Below are 25702 nucleotides of genomic sequence, written 5' to 3'. Positions count from 1 at the left end.
CCTTAACAAATAGCATCATAGCACCACTAAACTACTTGGAGTTGTGGAACCAAAACAAGTACATATTGGAGCTTCTCCAGAAAGCCAGTATCATRCCCAGCTCTGAATCTACTGTGAACTATAAAACACAAACATAATTACAAAGTTCCCCACTGTGTCTATTTAAGCACTGAGCTAAGAGTGGGAATAGATTTGTGTTCAGAGCAACAAGCCACAGAAGAGAAGGCACAGCAGGGCCAGCAGCACATGGCATGTTTAATTTCAAGGGAAAAACACCTGACTTCTACATGTAGATAAATAAATAAATAAAATCAAGTATGAGTTCTGGCTTTTTATTTAATACCATGAATTACATCATTATGAGCACCTCTGTCAGGGGAATCTCACAAAGCTGCTTATGAGATCGATCAGGAAGAGTGCCAAATCGCAGTATGCAGGAACAGGGCCCCCTTTGGGGTTGGTATTAAGGCTTGGTTTAAGTGTTACAGTTAGGGAACAGCGAGGTTGACACCCTGTGGGCAAGCACTGCACAGGGCTCAGTTCTTCACAGCAGCTGACTGAGAAGCAACTGTCAGATCCAGGCTTATAAAGAGGAAGAAGAGAAACACGCCTCAGCAAAACTGCACTGAGTGAAGTGGAATAAAGCACACAGAAGAGTAATCCCAGATGAAGTAAAAGTAAGTTTATTCATGTGAGATCAATTTAGACATTATCAAATTAAAAATCCTTCTCCATCTGAGCACCTTGAGGAAACAGACAGAACCAAAAACCTAGAACAAAAAAAAAAAAAAAAAAAAAAAAGTCTTGAAGACATAGGAATGCCTAGCTAATCAACAGTGGCCTCAAAGGACCACTGCACACTTGCAAGCAAGCTGCTAGGCAGCTTGTGTTTGCAGTGCTCACAACACATCTGACACTTCTCAAGAGGGGACAGAACTGTTTACAGGAAACCATTTGTTCCCCCCGGGCTGCTTCTCCTCCGCCCGCCATGCCCCCTTCCCACTCCACCTTTCATCAGAAGCTTATCTAGCACCCAGACAGTMAGCCAAAAAGCTCATCCAGGTTGGAATTCGAAACCACAGATTCTCAGACACTATGGCTGGGGCAAACACTGCCACCATGAATTTTGGAACTAAATTTCAAGGAGTTTTGATTCTATTTGTACAGGGACTAATGAGTAGCTTGGGACATGAACGCTAACCCCAGGGCATAATTCTGAGAGCACGATGATAGATTCTCAGTCCCTTGCTCTAATATACCGGCAAAAATTGAAACACAAATGAGAAGAGACAAGAGCAGGATTCAGGTCCCTAGTCAAGATTAATGGCATCATTTTCCCAAGCACTGAAACCTCTTGTGGTTTAACAAAGAATGCAAGAATCATTTCCACCAAGAAAGACAGATTCTCAAAAAAGTGTAAAACAGGACAAACAAGTTTCCCAGTAAGCAAAGCTGTATGAGCTGTTGTTGCAGAAGCAGCAATCACAAAGTAACTGTTCAATACAGAAAAAACTGTAAGGCACTAATAATGTTCCACTCATTACAATCATCACATGACTAAAAATTGACATTCATAAATTAAAAAAAAATGCTGTACATTTTTAAAAGGCAACTATCCCTGTTAAAAAAAGTTTCAAATTTTCAGTTCCAAGAAATTGCTGTGCCCCATTCCCATCCAGACATCACTGATTAATTAGACTGAATATTTGATCAGAAATTCTGCTGGTTAACAAGTACTTAYTACAATGAAACATTCCAAGGCAAAAGCAGAAAACAATTTGTTGAAAGGTCATTCACTATCTCAGTAACATCACCACAAAATGTGAGAGGTGTCCGACAGTCATCCTTACTACCATACTGGAAAATGCTCAGATACTACCATACTAAGTGCAGTCATGTTTTTGTAGCCAACTTGCATCTATTTTTCTTTTCAAGATGCAACGCATTTTGAAAACTCAGGAGCTTGGGGTCCCCTATGCAACCACAGGCAGAGAAGGATGGGGCAAACAGCAGCACTTGATTATTTATGCCATCCCAAGGTATATAACTGCTATTCAGCTCCAGTCTGGAAGCCCATATTTAAGAGCWACAAGGTCCCTTAAGTTCCTTTTACTCAGTTTTGGTCTTCCTTTTCTAGACATGGACAACTGCCCAATGAGAATGGAATCGGTGAGCCCAGCTTCCTTCACAGGGTCACCCAACAGTTCATTTTTGGTCAGTATTGATCAGATTTCAAATAACAAACCGCTAGTGAAAGTATGTTTCCCAGTCCCGGTCCCCAAAGCCATTCAAGAATTCTTTAGTGACAAAGGACCTGTTAAAGCATATTTTCACAGATCACAGTAAAGTGTTATCCAAATATTGCACACTGTCTACTTAAATATTTAGAATCTGAAATCTCATTTCCCAGAGATTAGTAACATTATTAGTAAAAAATACAAYGCTAAAAACAAATATGGAGTTAACCTCTCCATAAGAACCTGCTGAAATACGAGACAGTTACAAGCTAGGAATAGCAGAGGTCCATCTGTGCACAGATTTAGCAACAGCATTTTTGAAACAGCGCAAATTCCAAATAATCATTTTTGCCCTTTCTAGACTAGAAATGCACTGTATGATTTCACCAGCACAACAAAGCATCAAAATTCATCRCAAGACAGCCTCTCCACTGTCAGTTTTAAACATCTGACCTTTGGTCAGGACATCCGGAAATAAATAAGAATGAGTATAGTAGTGAAAACCATCCCTATTGCCCTCTTCTCCCCTCCCCCCCCCAAACCTGCAGATTTTACTGTGATTGCGGACATGGAAGTATCTGGTAGGCCTGTACCAGTCCTGTGGATTGTCTAGCTTAGATCAGCAGCTCAATGGTGTGGATGGTCTCAGGCCATTCGAGTATTTGGTATCTCAACACTGAGCTCACAAAAGCAGGTGAATCAAGTCTCATGGAGCCATTCTGAATTAGTCCAAACCTGGAGGATGTAACAAACAAGTCCCTCAGTTTTCATTACTCTCCCAGCTGCCAGGTCTGTACAACAGTCCGTCTAGTGGAAACGGGAGTCATCCAGCTAGCATTCGTGGGCGCCGTTCATGCAGAAGCAATCTGATCTCCCTCACTATTAATGGTGAAATGAACAGGATTGTTGAACTTGTCTGTGAAAAGAAACACACCCAGGACAATTAGTGTAGAGCAAACACTACTGCAACCATCCTGTGCTCCAGTGTGTGTTCTAGGCCTCCACAGAAAGTCATGGGTAAGAGAAGGGATGACAAAACAGCCCAGCAGATGGGAAAGACTGAGCTTGAAGGAAAGCACATATGATTTTGACTGTCACAATCTTCTTTTAATAAAGAAGCTGTGTTCTTCACCTCCTCAGCRGCTTTTCTCGTGGCTGTCTCTGAAGGTAACAAAAGTGGCTTTTTCACTTGTGAGAATAGATGTAAAGAAAGTTCCTGGCACTTCCCGCAGATAATACTGCATGATTTGTACAGCATTCACCACTGTGGCAATGCTGAGACCAGAGCCCGAACAGTCTCCTTTCCCACGTACAAGGCCAAGGCTTCAAAATCCTCATCACTCCTTTCATTAATCTTGAAGGGCTGATAAGCAAGYAGCTTAACTTCAGCTCCCTGAAAATATTAGAAATCACGTACCATGGCAATGGAAGGGAGAAAAAAATCCTACCTTGGAATACAATAAGCTTTCAACTCTAGCTTGGAATACAATACCTTCAAATACAATAAGCTTTAGGAATTGCTTACAGGTATTTTCAAATCTCTCTCTGCCACAACCCCAGTTGCTGTTGGGCAACATGACCTTAAATGAGTCAAAATGAACCTGGTTGACTTAGACATCCTGAGGCAAAGGYACACCAGAGATTACTTTGGAAACAGCAGAGTCTGCAGCTGCTGCAGGAACACCTCGCATACCTAGGTCACAATTTCAGATTCCCACAAAAACATGCTACTGCAGATTGAACTTTGATAAAAGAAAGAAAAAGAAAATTTCTTACCATTAGAATAAAGAAATAGAAAACCCACATCCATCCCAGGTTCTCTTGGATCAGAGACACTAGATACTAAAAAGAGAGAGAAAAAAAATGATTGAAATCATGAAGATAAGCACAACTTTCAGACATCACTCTTTCATTTTCTAAAATTTGAGAGCTGTTAACGCTCCATAAAAAGCTGATCACAAAACCCTCCAGCTGATCTTTCCCTAATACAATAGATGATTCAGGACAGCAGCCTTTCTGTATAAAACCCACAGTCTTGACAAAGTGGAGATACTGTCCTCAAGCTTTACAGTAACTCACAGCAGCATAAAGATAGAACTGAACTACAGTTTCAAAGGTGACAAATTGACTCCTTTGAATACAAGTTTTTTGTGCAGGACACTGGGACATAAGTGGATGTAAGTACACTCATAAGAACTAAAAACTCTAGAATGGCTTATAAATTACACAGGACACATTTGCAACAGCTGTGCAACCACTAACTACTTAGTGCTTCAACGTAGGCAAGACACTTGAGACTACAGTCTGTTTTGAACTGTATCCCAGTTTGATAGGACTACATAAGATACAGAAGAAAATGTATTCCTTATTAGCAGATTAATATTCCGTTGCTGTACAAGGCCCTCTTCTTCACTACTGGCTGTCTTAGCACAAAACAGGATCTGAATTTCTAACACATTCATTGTGCATTTGCTATTATTCATACACCCCCAGAATGACATCATGGTTGTCTCTCTTGAAATAAATGCAATGTTACAATAGGAAGGATGGTGGAATTTTTCAGAATTAAAGACCCAGTTTTTATGATGACGTAAGTTTGAGTGGTATGTGTGGAGGAAGACAGAAACACTGAAGACAATATAATAAGAAAATTAAGTGTAACAGTGCACTTTAAGATGTCCACAAGACACATGCATTTTTTCCATGTTTCATGGAACTAAGTGGCATCTTTCCTGTGAGAGACAAAACAACTGTATTTACCAGGCGATAAATGACAGACACAAACCCAAATCCCTTTTAAGAATAGAAACTTGCACTTCTTGCCTAAGTCCTTGGTATCTTATCAAGGCTAGAGAGGACCTGGGAGAAACTGGCTCCAATCTTTCTACTAAATATTCCTCTCCCCAAAGCATCACTGTGCTCTTCCACATAGTCATCACTTGTATTTGAGAAATAAGAATGTCCAGTGGACACATTATCAGTTTCCTTTTCTGCAACTGTCTCGTCGTCAAATGCCTGGCAGCATACTGTGAGGACTATCAAAGCAAGTAGTGCTAGATTTACAAGGTGCAAGAAAGCCCTAAATAGAAAAGAAAATTACAAGTAAGAGCAAATTTTAAATTACCTTGTAAACACTGTAAAGTTTGTGATAAGTATGTTATTTTTGGTTGGTTACACAGGTAAACTTTCCTGTAAACAAAGGGTTTGCTGTTACCTTACCTTTGAACAAGAATTCCAAACAAAATTCAAAATATATATATTTTTTATTTTTGCCTTACCTGGCCCACTGCAGCACCAATACTACCAGTTCCATCCACAATTCCTGTGACTGTTGCCAGAGCCTCRCTGCTGCCTTTGACCAGATCCTGACGACCCAGGTCAGCAGAAATTGCAGAACTGATCATGTTAGAAGGGCCTCCAATGAAAAATCCTGAAAATGCCAAGAAAACAGCCTTGATGTAAAACATGCTGGGGATTCTCAATAGAACATCTTAAAAACACAGATTTTTCTATCACACAAGCCTCAGAATGAGGATTTTATGTACAGTGATCTCAGACTAATTGCAGGTAAACCCTTACAGCTTAAGCATACAGTTGCAGTACAGCTTGTGTACATGGAATATGCATACAGAAATTGCCAACAGGCTCGTTTTCATTCCATAGCAAAACCGAAATAATTGGAAGTGGCTCACTCTGCAAGAAGAGTCAAGATGCACTGAACTGAACACAGAAAGCTACTGTTGAAGAACATGCACAAGCAAACCCTCAACATGAAGCAGATAAAGATAGGTCTCTACTTTGGATAGTACACTCCCATGCTATAGCTCAACCTCCAGGGGCTGGCGGAGAGATGGAAGAAAGAAAACTCCACATGACAGAGCGTTCTGAAATAGGAGTGTTCCAAGAGAAAGGCTCTATTCATGCAGGTTAATCTTAATTCTGTAACACAGCATAGTACGTCTGGTAGCACAGAAAGCTGGTGACCCCTCACATTACGCAGGGCATCTGACAGACAAACATCCTTGAATTTAGCTATTACAGCTCACAACTTCACCACACATTCACCCCTTTACCAGAGATTATTGCTCCTGTAGCACAAACAGCAGCAGCTGGCATGTGTCCATGCTCTAGATAACACATCACTGCTAGGTATTTTAGCACAAATCTGTCTCTGTCACAGCAAGATAAGGCAGAGCTTTATAGATCCAATATCTTAATCTATATAGTCAATATGCTATACCCCCATCTGCAAATTAGTTTTCCTACAGCCACATTCCAAAAGTACCATAAATTGGACCTCAACTTTTACTACTTCTGCAAAACCAGCAGAGATGGCAACACACACAAATGCATTACCACCACCTGATGCTCATGTTGCTGATTTTTCTACAATGTACCTTTCTACCGAGGTAACAGTGGTTTTTTGTATGATACCTGTAATTGCCATGATCACAGCATTGATAGGTTTACTGTTTGGAGAACCTGTGGGAGAAAGACTAGATGAGTGTAAAAAACCCAAATGAACTTGAGAAAGCCATTTATTCATTTAGGATCAGAAAGAAGCATGCACACATCCTGTCTGAACCATCTGCTCAGTTTCATTCAGTTACCCATGTACTGGCAACAGTAACTTCTATTTGACCAGAGACTCGCACAAAGATTAGTGTTCTTGCAAAGGCATTTAGAGACTGAAGRTCCACCAGTTCCCTGACAGTACTTTACAGCAGAAAAATCACTTTTGCCATCAGACATTTATGATCCGCCCCTATACTAGATTGCCTAGCTTTGCCTTCCACCCTTTGCGATACCTTTTCCATGACAGAGTCTGCATTTACTCTCCTTGAAAAATCCATCTGCATAGTAAGAGTATCCTTCCTCTGTCGTTCTGGGAAAGTGAGAGAGATTCAATTCCAACTCTCCCTCCATAAAGTATTCATTTCAGCACTTTAATAATCTTTTCCACTCATTCCAAAATTTTCACTGTCCTTTTTAAAATGCATGTATTAAATTTGGAGGTAGTAATCCAGTAATTATCTAAACAATGTTGGACAAGAGGTTAAAACCAAAAACCCAATCTCTTTACTCCTTACAAAACCACACTTAGATATCCAAATGTTCTGTCTGCCCTTCCACGAACAGCATCACCCTGCATCTATGCAGCTGCTGTTCCACTACAATCCCTCAGTGCTTTTCAGAGTTACTGTTTTCCCCAATACCCCATTTCCAGTCATCACCTGAATTCCTTACTCCTAACCACACCTTAGAGTCTACACATGGTCAAGTTACCATGCATAAGGCAAACTGCAGTCTTCTATTGTATTCTTGGCCTGTTTTCACTCTGGTGTGCAGCAGGCTAAGAGCACAAAATTGTTCCTTAGTTTAGCTGATGGAGATWTAATTATCCAGTGCAGTAACAGTGTATTGCCTACCTAACCCTTCTTTATCTGGCCAGGCAGTAGTGCATCTTGAATTAAGCACAAGACACTTGCACCTCTGGTTGTTCGCTATCAGCAACAATTTTATATTTGCTTCCAACTCACTGAGGAAAGCAATGAGTTAGCACAAGGGCCTATAAAACTCCACTGAACACCACCAAACCTGACCCTTACTACTTCAGGAGGATTCCCTATTGACCTTGAGACCAGTTGAGTAAGCACACTTCAGAAAGGCATGCTCTACTGTTCATGTGTCGCTCTGGCATTGATTTTCATACATGGACCTCAAAGTGCTCTACAGAAGGTCTGCATTGCCACCCCATTTTTATTACAGATGGGAGAGAACACAGACAAGTAAAGTGACAGGCAAGGGAGTTAAAGCATTCTGGTACTACTGGAGAGCAGTGGTATCACTGCAGATACAAATCCCTTACCTTACAATAACTTCACAGTCATCACTTCACAGACACTAGATCTGTCTGCCCTTTTGTTCAGTTTTCCTGACAGGCTCCTTAGAAAAACATCAGTCACTGAGAGCTCTATCTACCACAAGATAGGGAGAAACTCTTAGATTTCACAACATACAGAAGCATAAGTGGCAAAGTCTAAGAGCTTCTGCCTCTGTGGTAGATATACTCCTGCACAACTCTGTGCCTAGACTCCTTTTCCCTTTACGGCAYGGACAGATTTGCTGCTTTACCAGTTGCAGTTTTGATACAATGACAATGCCAGAAATTTCACTGACATTGGAGAGGGATTAGTGCCATCACTCACCACTTCAGGGAAGCCCAATTACTCAGCTAATTCTTTTCCACCTCATTAACCAGAGAAGAGACTTCCTCCCCCATTCCTGGATTCTGAGCTCAGTGAAGTTTTATGCAGTGTCACAGTTCAAACAAAATACACCAAAAGGTGCCATAGTGATCCAGGATCACTTTCAATACCAGCAGCTGAATGTAATCAGTACGGACTATGTTCTGGTTCTCGCTAAAGTATCAAAAGAGCTTCCGATCATCATGTAGCAAAAACATACTCACGGCTGTATCCAAAGAGAGAGCCGACAGCAAAGAGCAGGCTAATTGCCAGCACCGGAGCTCTCTTTTGTAGCACATCAGAAATCAAGCCTTGGACGGTCCCACCTGCAAAAAATAAAACATCCTCAGGCCCAGATGCTAACACCTTGAACAAAATTAGGTCATTTCACTGAGTGCAGTGGCCTCTTGTTTCTCGTTAATGTACATTTTCTCCACACTTCTGGAAACTAAGTCTCCTGCTCTTACTACTCAAGACACAGAGGCAACTGCAAACCTAGGTGGCCAGGACAGAGTAGAGCAAACTACTCATACTGTTTTCCCAGGAAATATTATTTCTTTTATTGGCGTGCAACTGACCGATGATTCTGCTTTTTTTTTCATTACCCTATAGGGCCATCACAGTAACCACAGCTCCCAATTCTGAGCAAGCTTAACATTGTGGCTGGTTTCTTTAATAGAAAGTGCACAAAAAAGGAAGTTCTGCTTCAAAGGGAAAGCACTAGCACACAAAGGTCTCATTCCTTCTGTCTCACCTACTCAAGGTAGATGTAAGGTTGGCAAGAAATGCCGATAGCTGACAAAGATCAGCATATGCATCACTGCCACCTCTGTAGAAACTGCTCTGCTGGTAAAAAACAGAACATTTTGGGAAAGTCTAATACAGAACAAGCCAGAGAGGCAGAAAAACTGACTCTGAAGAGACCACAATAAAGATGTTGATTCTACAAAGGCTAACTGGACTACGGAATAAAGCAAGAAACTGAACACTGAGGAATGGAAGCCCAGACAGACAGCATATTCCTCATTACATTCTGGAGGAATAGGGACAGATTCTGCAGCAAGCAGAAGTAAGTGCAATTAGATTGGATTTCACAACACAGTTATGTCTGCTCTGGGGAGCTCTGTGCTGAAGGGACAGTACRGAACTCACTTAAATCCAAGTCTAACCTCTCCCTCAAAGGTACCTGTCAGAAAGGATGTAGGAAGCACTGGCACACCGTTTTGTACRTGGCACTGTTCAAAAGTCCTAGCAAGTAAAGAAAAATGCCTGCTGGGGGTACCATACAAGAATAAGATAGCACCGTTTAAATCACATATAAACTCTTTAGGGTGCTCACATACTTCGTGTTTTAGAAAACAGTCATGCAGCCACATACATAACTAGCCCTTTTACATATTCGCTAAGCTAAATCACACTAAACATGTGCTCTGTGTTGCATTTGCCATCTTTTATTCTCAAATACTAACAGGGCAACTACATAAGGATGTCATTCACTTGCTCACTCACCTATGATTCCTCCCACGTCATACCAGATTGAGAGCTGGTCAGCTTCAGCTTCTTTCCATCCAAAGTTGTTGCTGAGGTAGAAGGGCAGCCAGAAGAAGAATGAGTAATTCACCAGTTTCAGGCACGCATAGGCCAAAGAATACTGGAACAAAGAGTCAGCCAGCAAGCAGTTAGCACTTGAGAAATGCAAACTGCATTTCTGCTTCTTCTCATAAAGYTCTGGACCCAGATGAAGCTTTTAGGGCTTCATTATATGAAATGCAATCGCTTTTGCATTTCATATAAGGAGGCAGAACTATGAAAGCTTAATGCTGATCAAAGGGAATCCAAAAGTAAGAAAATCATTGCCAGGAAAACTACTTTCTTTTTACTGAATGCAGAAGGTTAAAATACTGTCAGTGTAACCTCGAGAAGAACTAACATCAGGCTCCTCACTCYCCTCCCCTACTACTCCCCAAAAAGTTTAATTCACCTACTAAAGAGAATGGAGCCAACCGTGTGACATGAAACAAGCTGGAGGTTTAGTCATCTGTGCATCATGATGAGAAAAGTTATATGAAGCAGTTTCTCTGCGCTATCTTCTGCTGCTCATAAGGTTCATCTGGTTACAGCACCAGAAGAAAAAAAAATCGTTCATAACCCCCAGGCAGGTATTCCAGGATACAACATGRAAGGTTTGGCCAACACTAAGCGTATGCCTCCAAACTCAACAGCTGAGACAGGCTCCTACTCTTGGCTGCTGGGCTCAAATTCTCCTTTGCGAGCAGGAGAGCTCTGCCTTTAGAGCTTTCACATGCAGCAATGGTTCTCCTTCAGGAGGACTGCATGGCCAGCATGCAGAGCGGGCAGAACAACAAGGCACACTATTTCAGTACGGCCTCCTGACAAACACTGACATGGCAGTTGAAGGAACCCCTATTTGAAGAGGCAAATGAAGACTTAAAAAATAACATGTTGTGACCACAGCTTTTGGGACTGTGCACATGCACTTGTCTTTGGATTTTAACAAGCAGACATTTTGATACAGTAAGAGCCCCCATATAATCTCTTCTAAATGTAGATTCTTTTAATAAACATACCCTTTTTAGCTATAATGTCAATGCTTTTCCACTCTTAAAGGTCACAAAGCAATCTTCACCACACATGTAAGACAGTGTTGTTCACTAGAGTTCTGCTGGCTCTGGTATGTAGAGCTGCATTGTGCCAAGCTATATTTATTACGATGCATTTAGAAACTGTCAGCCAACTGTCAGACCAATTAAACATTGAATTTCCAGAGCCCCATGGGATATCTGTCTATACTAGAACTCTTCTACCATATCATCCATCAATAAAAGAGAGAAACTACAGACAAATTTAAGTCAACTAGTATCTTTGCATAATTTTGATCAGACTTCGGAGGTTCTCTCAGTATGTGGTTTCTCACTCACTGATTTGACATCAGATAAAACTCAGATTTGTGTCAGAGGTGTTCACACGGCTGGGTTAGCACAGAGAGCATGCCCTCAAAATCTCAAGTACCAAAAGAGCAACATCTGTTGTTTAATACCTCCTTATGTTCTGGCCAGTGAAGAAAAGTCACACATCAACTTAGAAAGCCTTCACCACTGTCAAAGTATTTCACCTAAAGGTTCTTTGTACATCACCCCATTCTTAACAAAACCAAAAATGCGCCTCAAAGCGAGACTTCAGGAGGATTCACTTCCTTTTGCCATCCCTGAACCCATGTCTTCAGCAACAGCACAGAGCGGTGGTTATCCAGCACTCTGCATGTTGACAATCTACCCACCCGTTCTAGATTTTGTTACTTTAATCGCAACTACCAACTGCTTTACTCATTAAGAGTATCTGACAGCACCATCCGCTTAACAGTTCTGTTTCATGAACAATTGAGAGATTTTATATCGTATTACTGAGCCAGCCTCCTTGCCCCCTTTCTTGTACTAGCTCTAGTATTTAGGGGACACATAGCCTATTAGCACAGGAGAATTATATTTTTTTTATTGGCAGATTAATTTTTCAGTTGAACCAAATACTTGAATTGGGCAACAATGCTGACGCAGAAGTACAAGGACAGGAATATGGATGTAACCAGAATTCAGTTAAGCTTCGGCTAATGGTGAAACTGCATCACCAGGCCCTGCTGACAGTTGTTTATAAAAAGACTTTGCCAGATATTACATCATGTTGATTAAGCCTTTTTCAGGCTTTTTGCCCAAAGGCAATTAAAAAACCAATAATAACAACCATCAAACCCAAATACCAGTGCAACAGAGTTCTCTGTGACGCTCAGCTAGTAGTGAGAATCCCATTCCTCAGGGCAATGAGTAGCTACCTTACCAAGAGACTATCTATAACCACCTGCTTTGCTCCTGGCCTTCCTTCTAAATTCAGGATCAAAAAAYGTAGTCTCTCTACTGCCACAGTTGGCTCACTATATGCACCAAATGAAGCAAGAGTTCAACAGCAAGACTAACATGCAACCACATATTAGGACAGTATTACAATGCRTACACACAAAGATAATGGTCCCAACCCCCAAGATTTTAACAACGTAAGTCAGAAATCAACAACAACATGAGGTCAACATGTCAATGATGCCAAATGTTGACAATTGTGTTGACAACACAAAAAGACAGATCTGTGTTTAGCAGCATAAAAAGTCAGATCTCACTCAAGAATCAGCGTGCTAAGAGTCCTCACCAGTACAACACCTGGAAGGCAGCAAGCCTGGAAAAAGCCAATGGCCTTTGGCAGGTTATCAGTGTCAGTTGCTTGAATAGAGTAATTCCGGTCCTCATCATCTGCATTATCATCATCCATTAAAGGTCTGTGGGCATCTTCCTCAGCACTGCCTTCTTCATCTGTTCCAAGCTCAGGAAGGCCTAAATTATACAAAAGATTTACAACAGGAACAATGGGCCAGAAAAAGTCCACCCTCTCTCCACTTCAAAGCTACGCTCGCTTCTTTTAAGCGATTCTCCCTTCTAGCAATTCCCTTGCTCTCCCATACCTCCATCCTCCTTGGCTTAGAAACTCTTCTAGACGGTGTTCTGAAGTGTCACCAGTTTCTACCCTTTGTCTTCCAGTGCTCTTGGAAGTATTCTGCCTGATCCTGGCGTCGGCTTTGTCTGTTCTGAGTGTCTGGCCATTAGTTGGAAGACACAACAAATTAGTGCACTTTCCCCCTTGTTTTGTGGCTGGACTCCTTGGGACTGGCTCTTGCGCGTAACCTCATCTGAGTGAATAGGCAGAGTACACTAGCACCTACTCTGACAGCTGCTGCCTGTTAATACCTGCTCTGCAGCAGGCCTATGAACTTGCCCTGTGCTTTCTGATCTGATGAATGCTTTAGTGCTACCAACTTTATAGCTTTTGTAGGTGTCTGGGAAACCTCTACAGCCCTGTCGAAGCCCCAGAGTTCTTGTTTTCCTGTCACACTCTACCCTGCCCACTATCTTCTCAAAACAGGACATTTACCCCACATGAGCACTATTTAATTGGTTGAAGGAGTCATGTATGCATAAAGCACTTTCCCTTCATCACGCAAAGTTAAGGCTTGTCATGATTTGCTCCAACAGTGGCCATCTATCAGTTTCCTACTGATTGTTAAAAAATACCAATTTTCCAGGAAGGAAAATGGGAAACTACGCATATCCTAATGGAGGCTTTAGAGCGAGGCTGTTTTATTTTACTTTTAAAAATACCCAGGCACATAATCCAAAACAGCATTTAGTGTCATCTTGTGAGGAAAGCATTTGCTCCACTAAATGCACAGAAGAGCTCTGAGGATAAGCATGGTCAGCGCTAGTAGAACTTTCAGTACTACAGAGAAAGATGGAAACCTGTTTTTCACAAAGATTAGTGGGTAAGTCTTCTACTTACCCACTTCCTTTGGTGAAGTCAGAAGCCCAAAGAAGACAATGACTCCTCCAGCAAACTGTACTGAGGCAGTCACCAGAAAAGCATACTGGAGATAAATAAAAGATTATTTTTTTCTAAATACTTTCAGTCATGCCAGCATCCCTTCCCTGTATTCCAACCCTGTCAGAGAGTAAACATAGCAATAACAATCCAGACTACATCCATTTAACTTGGAAACAAGCAATCTCTGCATCTCCTGAACAGACTTGCCTCTATCTACACTGAAAGACCACACTGAAAAAGAGATTCTAGTGTATGAAGGTGACAGTGGTGAGGAAGGAGTTGACACAACACAGAATTACAGATTTAATCATGTTAGCAGGGACTGCTCAAAGCATGGTCAATACTGACTTCACTGACTCACTGACTATATTCAGTCACATCTTGAAATCCTACAAAGACAGAGATTCTATAGGCTCCTGGCCCTTGTTCCAGTCCTCAATTAACTTCATACTAAAAAAAAAAAAAAATCCATATATCCAGTTGAAACCTTCCATGGTTCAGGTCATACCCATGGCCTCTTCTTCTACCACCATGCAACTCAGGGAAGAGCATGGCTCTGGTTTCTCAGCAACTTCCTTATATGCACGAGGAAGCTGCTTATTCAGTACTCCCTAAGCCTTCTCTTCTCTGGACTGAATAATCTCAGCCCTGTTAGCCTCTCCTCACAGGTCATGTGCCTCAGTGTGCTCTGGTTCACACATATTCCCTCTACTAATTGCCTGCCTGAAACRTTACAGCAATGCAGTGCTGTGCCATAGCTCTTCCCACTTAGAAGTCATGCCTCCCAGCCTGTCAAAACCTCACCACTACTCAGCAGCAGTGAGTTCAGTCAAATGAGAAGCAGTGATAGACGTGAATCTGAAGAGCACTTTGAGCCACCCAAATCAGAAGAGGGTACATTATGGCACTAGAACTCTTCAACAACAGTCACATTTAAATGGTAGTCTCAAGCTCATCTTCTGAATATAAAGGATCATGAAAGGAAAACATTTCTTTTCTGCCTATTGCTTCCTATCACAGAACTCAAAATGATGAAACCAGACACTCTGATAAGAAGAAAATATTCCTATTATCTACTCAGTGACAGGGTAAGAAACTGATCTCTGCATAACCCAGTCAGACATGCAATCCTAGCTAGGAAGCCAGACAGTGCTACCCACCTCATAGCCATAYTTGAGAACACAGGAGGCAAGGAATGCTCCCAGAATATTCCCCACAGATGCACAGGCACTCCAGAGCCCAAATACAAAACCTCTCCTGTAGAAAAGCGAGGRAATTTAGAGGAAAAGATGGGAGAAAGGTTTGACATTAGGAGAAAGAGAGAAATATGATGTTAGAATGAACTTTAATTTACATATAAAATTGTAGCATTCTCCCTGCCCTCTTCAAAGAAGATCAAACCTCACTTAAAGCAAAACACAGAATAACTTGCAGGTATAAAATAAATAAGTGTAGAAAGTTCTATTCTAAAGCAGCTGTGCTAAACCACAGGTAAGCAAGCAGCAGAGTTACAAGCTGTGACTGGAGCTCATCTGCAATTCTCATCCTGTGTCAGACTTACCTTTCAACAAGTCAGTTTCCATCTAGCTTCTTTAGTGGTAAAYGGACAGGAACAAGTTTTACAGTAACATGAAAATTTAAATTCAGCCATTCCTCACTATGGGACTCTTCAAATGTGAGTCTCTACCTCTAACACACACAATTGTATTCACACTGCACTGTTACRTAATTCCAGGAATAAATAAAGTAATAAGAAAATTATGTTTCATCCCACATAACTAAGCCTGACCTAACAGGAAAACATTTTTCAGCGCTAAAGTGACAGAGCTTAGTCAATAAGTCCACATCATTTTGTAAATATTAATAACTAGTTTAGTACTTGAACAGTCAAACTATCACAGTTCACTTTAGGTAAGTACAGCAGTCCTACTGGGACTGTCAAAACAGAAAGTTATACCTGTAGGTTTGGGGGTTTCAGCTAAGTCTCCAACGGTCAGGTAAGTTAGTCATTGAAAATTCAACTTACCCAGCTTTTCCAAACCAATTGCCCATGACAGCAACCACACAGGGCCAGCCAGTAGACTGCAGCAAGCCATTGACAACCCAGAGACAGCAATAGAACCATTTGTTGTAGAAATGTAACCATTCTGTGAGTGTACCRAAGAAAAACACCTAGAGAGGAGAAAAAGAAAACAACCTGACACTACTGTTAAGAACCTGTGGAGGGAGGGATGTTAAAAAAAAAAAAAGAGTAGCAGTGACCGTTCAGGGACAAGACACCTACACAGGCTAGGTCACAGCCAGACCTGGCATTGCTTAACAATGCTCAAAGGTAATAGCACCCTCTGCTGAGCCACTGACAGCACTAAATCCAGAGCCCAGACAACTGCTAGAGAAATAATCTCACRGCACTTCCACTCTAAAAGACTTTTTTTGTAAATAGCAGAGTCATAACAGAAGAGAAGAAAGAGACAAATACTTTTAGCAACAACAGTAAAGATACAGCAGCATCCTAACTTGCTATTGTATTGACACATGAACTCACACGGTCCTGTAAAAACACAAAACCCTGAGCAGTCATTTCGCTCAGCAAATTCTAGCATAAATACTACAGCCAAGTCTCAAATTACTACAAGCTCTAATGCAAACTAGCCAAAATAAACACACTTTGTGGCATGCTGTGCTTGAGGCATGTCTGTGGTCATGTGTTTGCAGAACGCAATAGGCCATAGTGGGATTTGTAGTCACTGGGTAAATCAAGAACACTCTACATATTTTGCCACTACTTTAATAACCAGAAAACCACAATGAGATAAAATCGTTTCACACTTATCTGTAGTGGCTTGAAACTGAAGAACTCTTTTGTTCTAAGACAACATTCTTTTGTGACATATATGTCCTCCCACTAATTACAACATAAGCAGATGTATGCTTAGTGAGAGTGCAGATTGTGTTTGGTAGGAAAAGCTTTGATGACAACATACCTGAACCAGGAGAACAGTCATAATACTCAACCATTTCAAAATGGTCAAATTCACTAACCTTGTACAAAAGCAATTCATCAAGTGCCTAGACAGTGCCTCAAATTTATGAAATTCCTTCCATCAAAGTATCCATGAACAGATACGTTAGGAAGAGCTGAATAATTTTGTGTAGACCTACATCTGACAAAACAAAACTTGTAATAAACTGTTTCCTGTCCTAAGTTTTACAAGTCTTCACTTATTAAGTTTTACATAATCTGGTACTGCCACAATTTGAGACCACTGAGGTGCAGCTACAGATCCTATTAAATAGAGCCTATTATTCTTAAAGAAAATCATATCCACAAATCCTAAGACAGTGTTTTCTAAGCCACAGTAGTATGCCCAACTTACCACCAGAGCGGAGGAGCACATGCCAAAAGACAGAACCCAGCGTAAATTCAGGCGATCCCCAACTATGCCACTGACAAAGAGACCCTGAAAACAAAACTTCGTGTTAAACAAAGCGACAAGGTTTGCATTAGTGACTTGCAAGAATTAAAATGATGCAGAAGGGTCAAGTTGACCCATATAGTACTATTACATCCGCTGGCAGCTTTGTTCTAAACAACTCTTCTTCTGCCATCAAAGAAACACTATCTTCCTAAATTGTTCATTAAATTTATTATTTTTTAATAATTTTTAACAGAAAGCACTTGAAACAATAAAACTACCCCTTCTCCAGTTGATGAGAGGAGTGTGAAAAATTTTGGAGTAACAGTATTTCTCTTGCATTTGTTAACAGACATCTTGACATGGGGGACAGGTGCTGGCAGAATTAACAGAACCAAAAGAAAAAATCTCCTGCTGTGCTAATCTTTCGAACTCCATTAATGCTAGAGAAATCCAAGAARCAGGTCCCATTCATCCCCTCCAAATACGGGTATAATCTTTCCAATTAGTTTCAACCAAAGCTTGGCAGCTTTGGATTAGAGCTACTCACCACAGCATAGGAAAACAAGAAGATAGTGTCCAATGTTCCCAAGAAGAGAGTAGCTTCTTCTGCATTTGCAAATAAATGGTTGCTGTTCCAGAGCTACAGGGAGAAAATTGTAACAGGTACACAGGGAGAGTAAGAGCTCATTCTATTTTTCTTCAGTTCAAACCCCAACTCCAATGCAAAAGAGCATCTGGCCCCTCAACAACCTTCTATTCCTCCAACATTTTAATGCATGTACAATAGAAAACAGCCACTTCCATCTCACTTCATTTTTAAAGGACAAGCTAGCAAAGCAGAACTGAGAAACATCAATTTGACTTGGTTCAAGAAAAATGACTGGCAACATGAATTCTACTTCTAACAAGCATATAGCTGACAGCTGCATACACAGAAACACTGATGAGCTCCTCRGTGAATAATACAATAAAGGGATATTCTGTTTTATATGCAATGTCTTTTACATACTTATCTTGCTGTCTTCACTAAATGAGTAACTCCCTTAAAGAATTTGTGGCAACAACCATAATAAGAAGTGAAATAGGAAGAACACAACACAAACAGGAAGAATGAACACAAAAGGAACAAGGAGCTGTGGGAAGAAATAGACTGGCTGGAAACTGCTATTTATAAGGAACTCAAGTCTGATTTTCTTTCTAATTTTTGCTTACTCTGAAGTTCCATTTTATTTTCAATATAATCAAACAGGAGAAAAGACTCAGTAATCCGCAAATTGAGATTAGTGACATCAGCTGAAAATAGCAAGTTTGGAGGATGACTTGAAGAATGAATAAAGTTAATTGGGATAGAGTTTTCTCCCCTCCCCTCAACCGCTCCATTAGAAAAAAATCTCAAAACAAAAAATGCAGCCCAAACCCAATCCATGGATGCATCCACAACATCATCAGCTCTAGTCTGACTCTGTCCTCCAACAAAATACCCTGTACAGACAACACTAAGGAAAAGTCAATCAACATAGCTTCTGCTTAAGTCTCGTGTGTCAAAGAAAATTAATAAGGTTCCTGAAAAATAGTTTTTTGTTACTTGAGACCACTTACAGCCACTTACACCAGTGGCCTTCAACTTTTAACCACAGATCCCTGGAGGTCTATAAGCTATCAAGAGTCTTAGAAAGATAAGAGAATCAAATATATTGTCATTATACTCATCATAAAAATCTCCACAGGACTTGCACATATTAAAAGGTTGAGAAGTAAAGAAGTAAAGATCTCATCCTTCTAATTAAATTACACTAGAGTTTATTGATGCAACAATTGCAAAACATTTTGTTTAAGGAATTAAGTGTTATAATAAGATAGACAGCTGTGGTTAAAAAAGAAATCAAAATTCAAAATTGATAGCATGTTAAGAGAATACTCGATTCATATTTTTAGTCTGTTCCGTCAATTTCTCAAAATGTATCATGCACTTTACTGCTAACTAAGATGACTTAAGTTGATGCCGTAAGGAAAGAAGGGCCACTTAGCCTTTCTTCTTTGGCAGACACAAACTTCAACATCCAGCAAACATGAAGTCATGCATGTAGTAGACAGACTGCAACTGCCTTCTGAAGTATACTAGTTTTTTGAATGTCAGTTAAGGAATTCAATATAAATACATTGTACTTTGTTTTAGGATCTCCAAGATGCTCAGTATCTTTTCCTAGTTTATAAAATCCTAAAGACGTTACAGACCCACTTTACTGTTTTTACTTACTACAMAAAGGCAACATTTATCCTTCAGGCAAGTTTCTAAAGAATCAAAGACTTCTGATGCAGATAAAGCTCAAGCAGTTGGCCTGGATCTCCCTGTTTAAATGGATCTCATGCTGCAATTGAGTTGTTAATGTAAGATTTCTTCCAGTTCTTAAAAGCATCAGGACCAGCCACTGCTAAAAACAAACATCTCTAAAAGGGCTATGGGAACAAGCCAGTGTATCTGTCCTTGCATTCCCATTTGTGCAGTGGAACCAGCACACAACGTTTCTCTGCAAGCAAAAGCTGCCAAAACTCCCATTGCCTCTGTTGATATTGGGATTTAAAGATAACGGCAACAGGATGTTCAGCATTTTTGAAAATCAGACCTCTTAAGAGGCATGAGGAAATGTCATTCTTCGGTATCAGTTGAGGTTAAGCAGGCAGCACTTTCAGGACAGTCTTCTGCTCTCCTACTGTGGCCAATGTTTTAACACAGTGGCAATGCCCAAACCACAGAGAAAACCACAGCAAGGATGTTACAGAGTTCTCTGCAACCCATTAACTATTAATGCTTATTGCCACTGAGATTTCAGAGGTAGGATCCCCCTTTCTTCCTCCCTGTCTTCTCCATTATCCTGGCTACTACACAAGACTTTGCCAGAGTTCCAGTTTCCATTGGAACACCATAGCTCTACAGGAAGTTTCTCTCTGGGATCACTAGGAAAGATTTTGCCAACAGCTGATAATCCAGAGAACTACTACAAAGACACTTGAAGTTCTCGCTCACATTCAGACAAGCGTCCCTAGCAAAAACAAATAAAGGGACGTCTTCTGCACTGCAACCTAAGTGTACTAGAAATCACCCACCATTCTTTGCACTTGCTAGTCGCCAGGTGTCCTTACCTCATATGGCTGGAGTTCAAGGGCAGTGTTGTTTAGRTAGGAGGGAGTCCACTGGCTAGAAATGCTGACCTTGACATTACTGAATGTCTTCCTGGAAGCATGGAGCAAGGAGTAACTGTCAGAAAAAGTACAAGCACACATTGGTCAAGTCTTCTCTGGAGGTCAAACAAGAAAGGGTGGGACTCAAAATTCAGATACATGCCAAGCAGCCAGTGAGTAGTGGAGGACTGACAGGATAGTTGTCAGTAATGCAAACCCCAAAATTACGGGTACATGGGGAGGTGCGAAATAGGGTCTTGATTGTAATGGACCTTCTCTTTTTAGAAGAGGAAAAGACTGTGCAACAAAGGTATGTCCTTGAGGTGCCCTTGAAGATACCTGTGCCCTGAGCTACCTCAGGGAAGGGAAAAAAAAGTAAAAAAAGAACATGTACTCATCTGGCTAACCACCATTACCTAACCTGTCTCTGGAAGAAAACCTGTATCAGTAGCAGTATTGCTGCAAAGGTCTAACAATATCATTGAGGCAAAGTACGTAGGGAGAGGTAATATCTTTTTCTAGCTGTTGTCAGTGTAATAGACAAGCTTGCAAAATGCAAATGTGGGAGACCCTCTTCAGGTCTGAAGCAGAGGCCTCTCTGTTCTAGAGGTTTGTCATCCCTCTGCAAACAGTAATTTCAGATGAGAGGATCCCAACAGCAATGGCAAAGTGCTCCATGAGTCAGATCATGCAATAAATATGTYCTGAGTATCCGAGTTTACTTCCTTCCCACCACCAGTCACATTAGCTCTCCTGCAGTGGGTTGCTGCCTGCTTGGTGCAGTCAGTCTGTCCTTTGCTGCAAGGCCTGTTTGTCACTGGACTCCACAAGGGCATAGCACACTGAGCTACATTACCGCATGACTCTCAAACCAGCTATTACTACTRGCTTTAAGTTTGTTTTCAAGCCTCAAAGCCAAAGGTTAAGACTATCTCCCTACCTTCACTCTCCTTATTTGGACATGCTTTCTAACTCTCCAAATTCAGTGAGACAAGCACTTCTCTGGGAGATATATGCAACCTACCTGAAGAAGGTAAGCAGGAACACAGTAATATGATGGTGAGTGCAATGCGACACAAGGGCTTTGTTTGCAGGCTGCCTCCGCAAGCTCCCAGGCAAAGCCATATTCGTGGCAGCCCTCTTCCCCACTCCTGCCCCTGGCCACGAAGGCTGGAAGGTGCTTAGGTCATTTTTCTTCTCACTTAAATAAAACAAAGTGGGAAGAAGAGCAAAAATGAAAAATATTTTAATTTAAACAGAAGTATAAAATACAGTGATGTTCTGCAAACAGCTGAAATTCAACAGGAGCAATTCTATGCCAGTCCTTCTCAGTTTGGTTTGCATCTCTACTCATCTCATCAGCTGTGCAATTCATGAAACCTTTTATGTTCAGAAATGTCTTTTTACTTCCATTCTGCAAATACACGTCTCATGCTTTTACTCCAACCTATTTCATGCCCTTGCTTCCAGCAGATTCTTCCTCAGTGCTCATCATCAAATGAGTTCCCCCAGGACCTACCAACCTGAGGTGTTCCCATGTTAAAGACCAATCTGCACCATTTACATACGTGGTTATGCTACAAAGTGATTATAAATAAGCTAATTTTCCACTGTTACCTGGCCACAGACTGGGAAGTACAAGCCAACAGAGCAGCATTTGGTAACTAGTAGAGAATGGTTTTGGGTCTAACTGCCTCTTTAAGATGCCACTGAAAGATATACCCAAGAGTGGATTTGTACACCTGGAAAAGGAAAGTAACTGTGAGGACAGTGCTGAAATCCAACAACTAGACTCCCTGCCTATTCACTCGCATGCCCTAGAGTATAGCTCCATCTGTCACTAACTTATTAGTGCAGCATATAGCAAGCCATACTTTACTGTCACCATCAGTACCGCATGGATGACATCTGCCCAAACTTCTAGATACCAGATAACACCATTACAGAGGAAAGGCTATGATACACGAATAGTTTCTTAGCATTAGCTCATGTCACACTATTATATACTCCCTTTACTGTGGCTGAGGAAGTATATCTGCAACAAGAGTTGGGGAAATGACCTGGCTGGGCAGTGAGCTGGGGGAAATCTCTCTCTGTGCCTCCCTTCCCTTCCCTTTCTTTTTCTTTTCTTTCTTTTTTTTTTTTTTCCATTTGGCAGAGATCTTTTCAGTTAGATTGCCCTGCATCTCTCAAAGTAGCTACACAAACACTTGTATCTGTGCAATCAAGACAGCAGTGCAGAAAAAGATTTATTACATGTTAGCACTACTGCTGAAGGCAGTATCTGATTTTATTCACACTAGGTGGCTTAATATAGCTAGACAAATCAGTCATTGCGAGCTGCATTTTAAAAGAACATTCACACACCAAATACATCCTGAATTCTGAGCAGTGATGAAATAATCCACTACTCCTGCCCTCCCCCCCCCAACTCCTGGATGCTGCTGAAAAGCCCATGTCTCACAAAGGCTTCTTGAGACCTTCTGCTCCTTCTTCTATAACTTTTAAAGATTTCTTCAGGTCAGCTTCCACTGTAAGAACCGTTCTCTCAAAGACGAAGTGTGCCTGAACACTAAACAGATTTCAGCTACTACTGGATATAACAAGCACCGTGGAAACTCAGGCCACATCCGACCTGTAAAACAGAGCAGGGCATGGGGACCTCTAAGTAAGGTACCTAGCTAACCTCTTTCTGGGACACCGGCACGTAGATTTACCAAATTCAGCCTAGAGATTTGGCTAGTCATACTCATCCTACACCATTCTTGAATTAATACACTTCCATTCSCATCCAGCCAGGACAAACACAGCAAGACTGTTCAAGGTCTGAGAGACAGTCTGCATCTACGCAGCCCAGGTGTCTGGGCCACACTCCCATGCTTCCAGCTAAGAAAGGCCACCCAGGTCTGCCAGCATCCTCTACTAGCAGCAAACCTCCACGCTGCTTGGGTTTACTCTGGCAAAAAGAGCACCTACAGCTGGAGCTCTGGGAAGGCAAGGGTAGCCATGGAAGAGGCATCTTAGCAGGCAGCKTTGCTAGCACATCCAYCTAAGGTCCCAGACCATTTCTCTGCATCAGGAAATGAAAACTTGGCACTCATCCAAGTACACACACAGTGAAAAGTCCATACATAGGCTGCATGAAGCATAAAAAGGAACTCAAAGCACTGACTTCCAGCACTGATGTCCTTACAGGCCTGCAAACCATGCAGTCTGGTGGTCAAACAAAAGAGCTTGTTCTCTTTCTCTGCTTCTCCCCACCCATCAAACAGCAGAAGATAACAGAGTTCTTCAGAGGAAAGCAAAACACTTAGTTGTGCAATGCTGAGGGAAAAGTTCTTGCCTCATGTAATCACTTTACAGCCTGAAGCATGAGATTTACTACCCACTTCATGTCAACACATGCAAATATAAGTCTTATTTGTCTAAGATATCCAGCCTTTTTAAAATTGAGTCTTGGTTTTGACCTTAAAATCACCTATCTGTTCATAGCGTTTACTACTATAATATCTGTTCTTCAYGGCTTTCAATCTCAGCTAGCTTTCTAGAAGAAAACCTTCTGGTATATGATGACCTTCTTCATTTATTTCTAAGGTAGAAATAAGTGTAGAGCTTTTTCTGTTTGTTTTTTTTTTTCTTCTTTCTTTCTTCATCCAGTCTTTCGCACACTCCAACCTGGCATCCTCTCTAGCCTGGAACACTAGAGAACTAGGACTTCATCCTCAAAAACTGATCTTCTAATTATACTGAACACATTACATTAAATCTGGAGTGGGAAGAGCAAAAACTAGGAGACAGGATAAACCACAGAGGCCGTGGCAATGAAGCATAAGCCTTTAAGAAAGGAAAAGGATTGTTTTTACAGTGTTTGACTGCTTTGACYATTTGTATGCAACTATCTACCCTCAACTCATCAATATTTTGAATGAGCTTATTTAAACTTTCAGTATTCTCCCTTATCCCTTCCCTTAAGGTCAAAATAAGGCACCTTAAGTTCAAAATAAACTTCCTTAATACCACTCTGCCACCATCCAAGGCAGGCAGGAAAGACCAGAATTAACATTCCTGGGGCTTCCAAAGTGCAAAACAAGAAAAAATACTTTTTAAAACCCTCACATGGCTTCTTCCTAAATCAACAGAAGAAGAAGGCCACTAACACAAATTTGCACAGGACCATTCACAGCTTACAAACACCACAGACAAAACACCTCCTCAGCTAATAACACAATCGCCAAAATTCGTAACTGGATGCTACCTGAGAAGAAATGGATTTCATCACACACTGGCAATAAGCAGCAATTCAAATTAAAACATATTTGCAAAGAAAAGAATATGCTTACATCCCTTTAGTATTTTGTCTGTTGCCTCTGCCCACGATTAAGCCAGTCACTTAACTCCGCCAGGAAATCCCCTCTACTGAACCAGCCGGTTCTAGGACCAACCAAGCCCAGCACRTCAGCCCTCCCGACGTCTGCTGCTGCCGCCTCCCGCTGCCTCCACGCGGCGTGGCTCCCCACGAGCGGCCCCGCTCCCCCGGGGCCGACCCCGGCTCGGCACCCACCCCGCGCTGCCCCAGCGCTCACCGAGCGCTTGGAAAATCTCCGCTGAAGCACCAAGTGAAGAGCCAAAACACGGATTTTATTTCCCTCCTCCATCCCTTTCCCCAGCAAACCCGCAGCCCTGGAAGACCGATCCCCCCACCTCCCCACGCCCCGAGAGCAGGATCCTTCCCCTCGGCGACGGGACAAGCCCCGCAGCGCCCGCAGCGCTCCCCCGCAGGCCGAGGGCCCCTGCCGCTGCCGCCGCCGCCGCCGCCGCCCGAAAAGCCACGTCCTCAGCGCGCCTGGCCGGGGAGCGGCCCTCTCCGCCGGGGAGGGGGAGGCACCGAGCAGCGACACCCACCTCGGCGCTTCCGCGCCGCCGCGCGGACACGGGCGAGCTCCACCAGCGACCGTTAATCGGCCGCGACCGTTAAACGGCCACGCAGCCGCCGCCGTCCACCGCACCCCCTCCCCCGCCCCGCCACCCCTGAGGCACCCGGGCTCACCGGCCCCGCCGCTGGCCCCGCCCCCCGGAAGCCACGCGGCGCTGCTCTTCCGCCACCGAGGCGGCCGCGGCCGCGGGGCGCGCCGGGACTTGTAGTCCGTGGCCGCGCCGCCCCCCCTCCCGCTAGTCGCCCTCC

The 25702-nt window shown here is 42.1% G+C and overlaps 1 protein-coding gene across 5 annotated transcripts; it reads right to left on the bottom strand.

Annotated features, from left to right (window-relative positions):
• Positions 1-662: 662 nt before the first annotated feature.
• SLC37A3 (solute carrier family 37 member 3) lies at positions 663-25588 on the bottom strand. 5 transcript variants are annotated; one of them, XM_085322645.1, is made up of 15 exons: positions 25568-25588; positions 21545-21721; positions 20482-20596; positions 17888-17980; positions 17299-17382; positions 15948-16093; positions 15082-15178; positions 13880-13964; positions 12698-12879; positions 9995-10136; positions 8710-8811; positions 6672-6719; positions 5516-5667; positions 4014-4079; positions 663-3153 (listed from the first exon to the last, which is right to left on the bottom strand). In XM_085322645.1, the coding sequence occupies exons 2-15, from the start codon at positions 21643-21645 to the stop codon at positions 3061-3063; spliced, it is 1506 nt and encodes a 501-aa protein (XP_085178771.1). In that variant the 5' UTR covers positions 21646-21721; positions 25568-25588; the 3' UTR covers positions 663-3060. The 5 variants fall into 5 exon arrangements, with proteins under 5 accessions (XP_085178771.1, XP_085178774.1, XP_085178770.1 ...); XM_085322648.1 differs by lacking the exon at positions 25568-25588 and adding an exon at positions 25423-25559; XM_085322644.1 differs by lacking the exon at positions 25568-25588 and adding an exon at positions 22138-22727.
• Positions 25589-25702: the final 114 nt, after the last annotated feature.

This window comes from Rhea americana, unplaced genomic scaffold, assembly GCF_003343005.1.
Source record: "Rhea americana isolate MKP2758 unplaced genomic scaffold, rheAme1 scaffold_79, whole genome shotgun sequence".
NCBI lineage: Eukaryota > Metazoa > Chordata > Aves > Rheiformes > Rheidae > Rhea > Rhea americana.
This window is presented reverse-complemented; position numbering and strand designations above follow the sequence as displayed.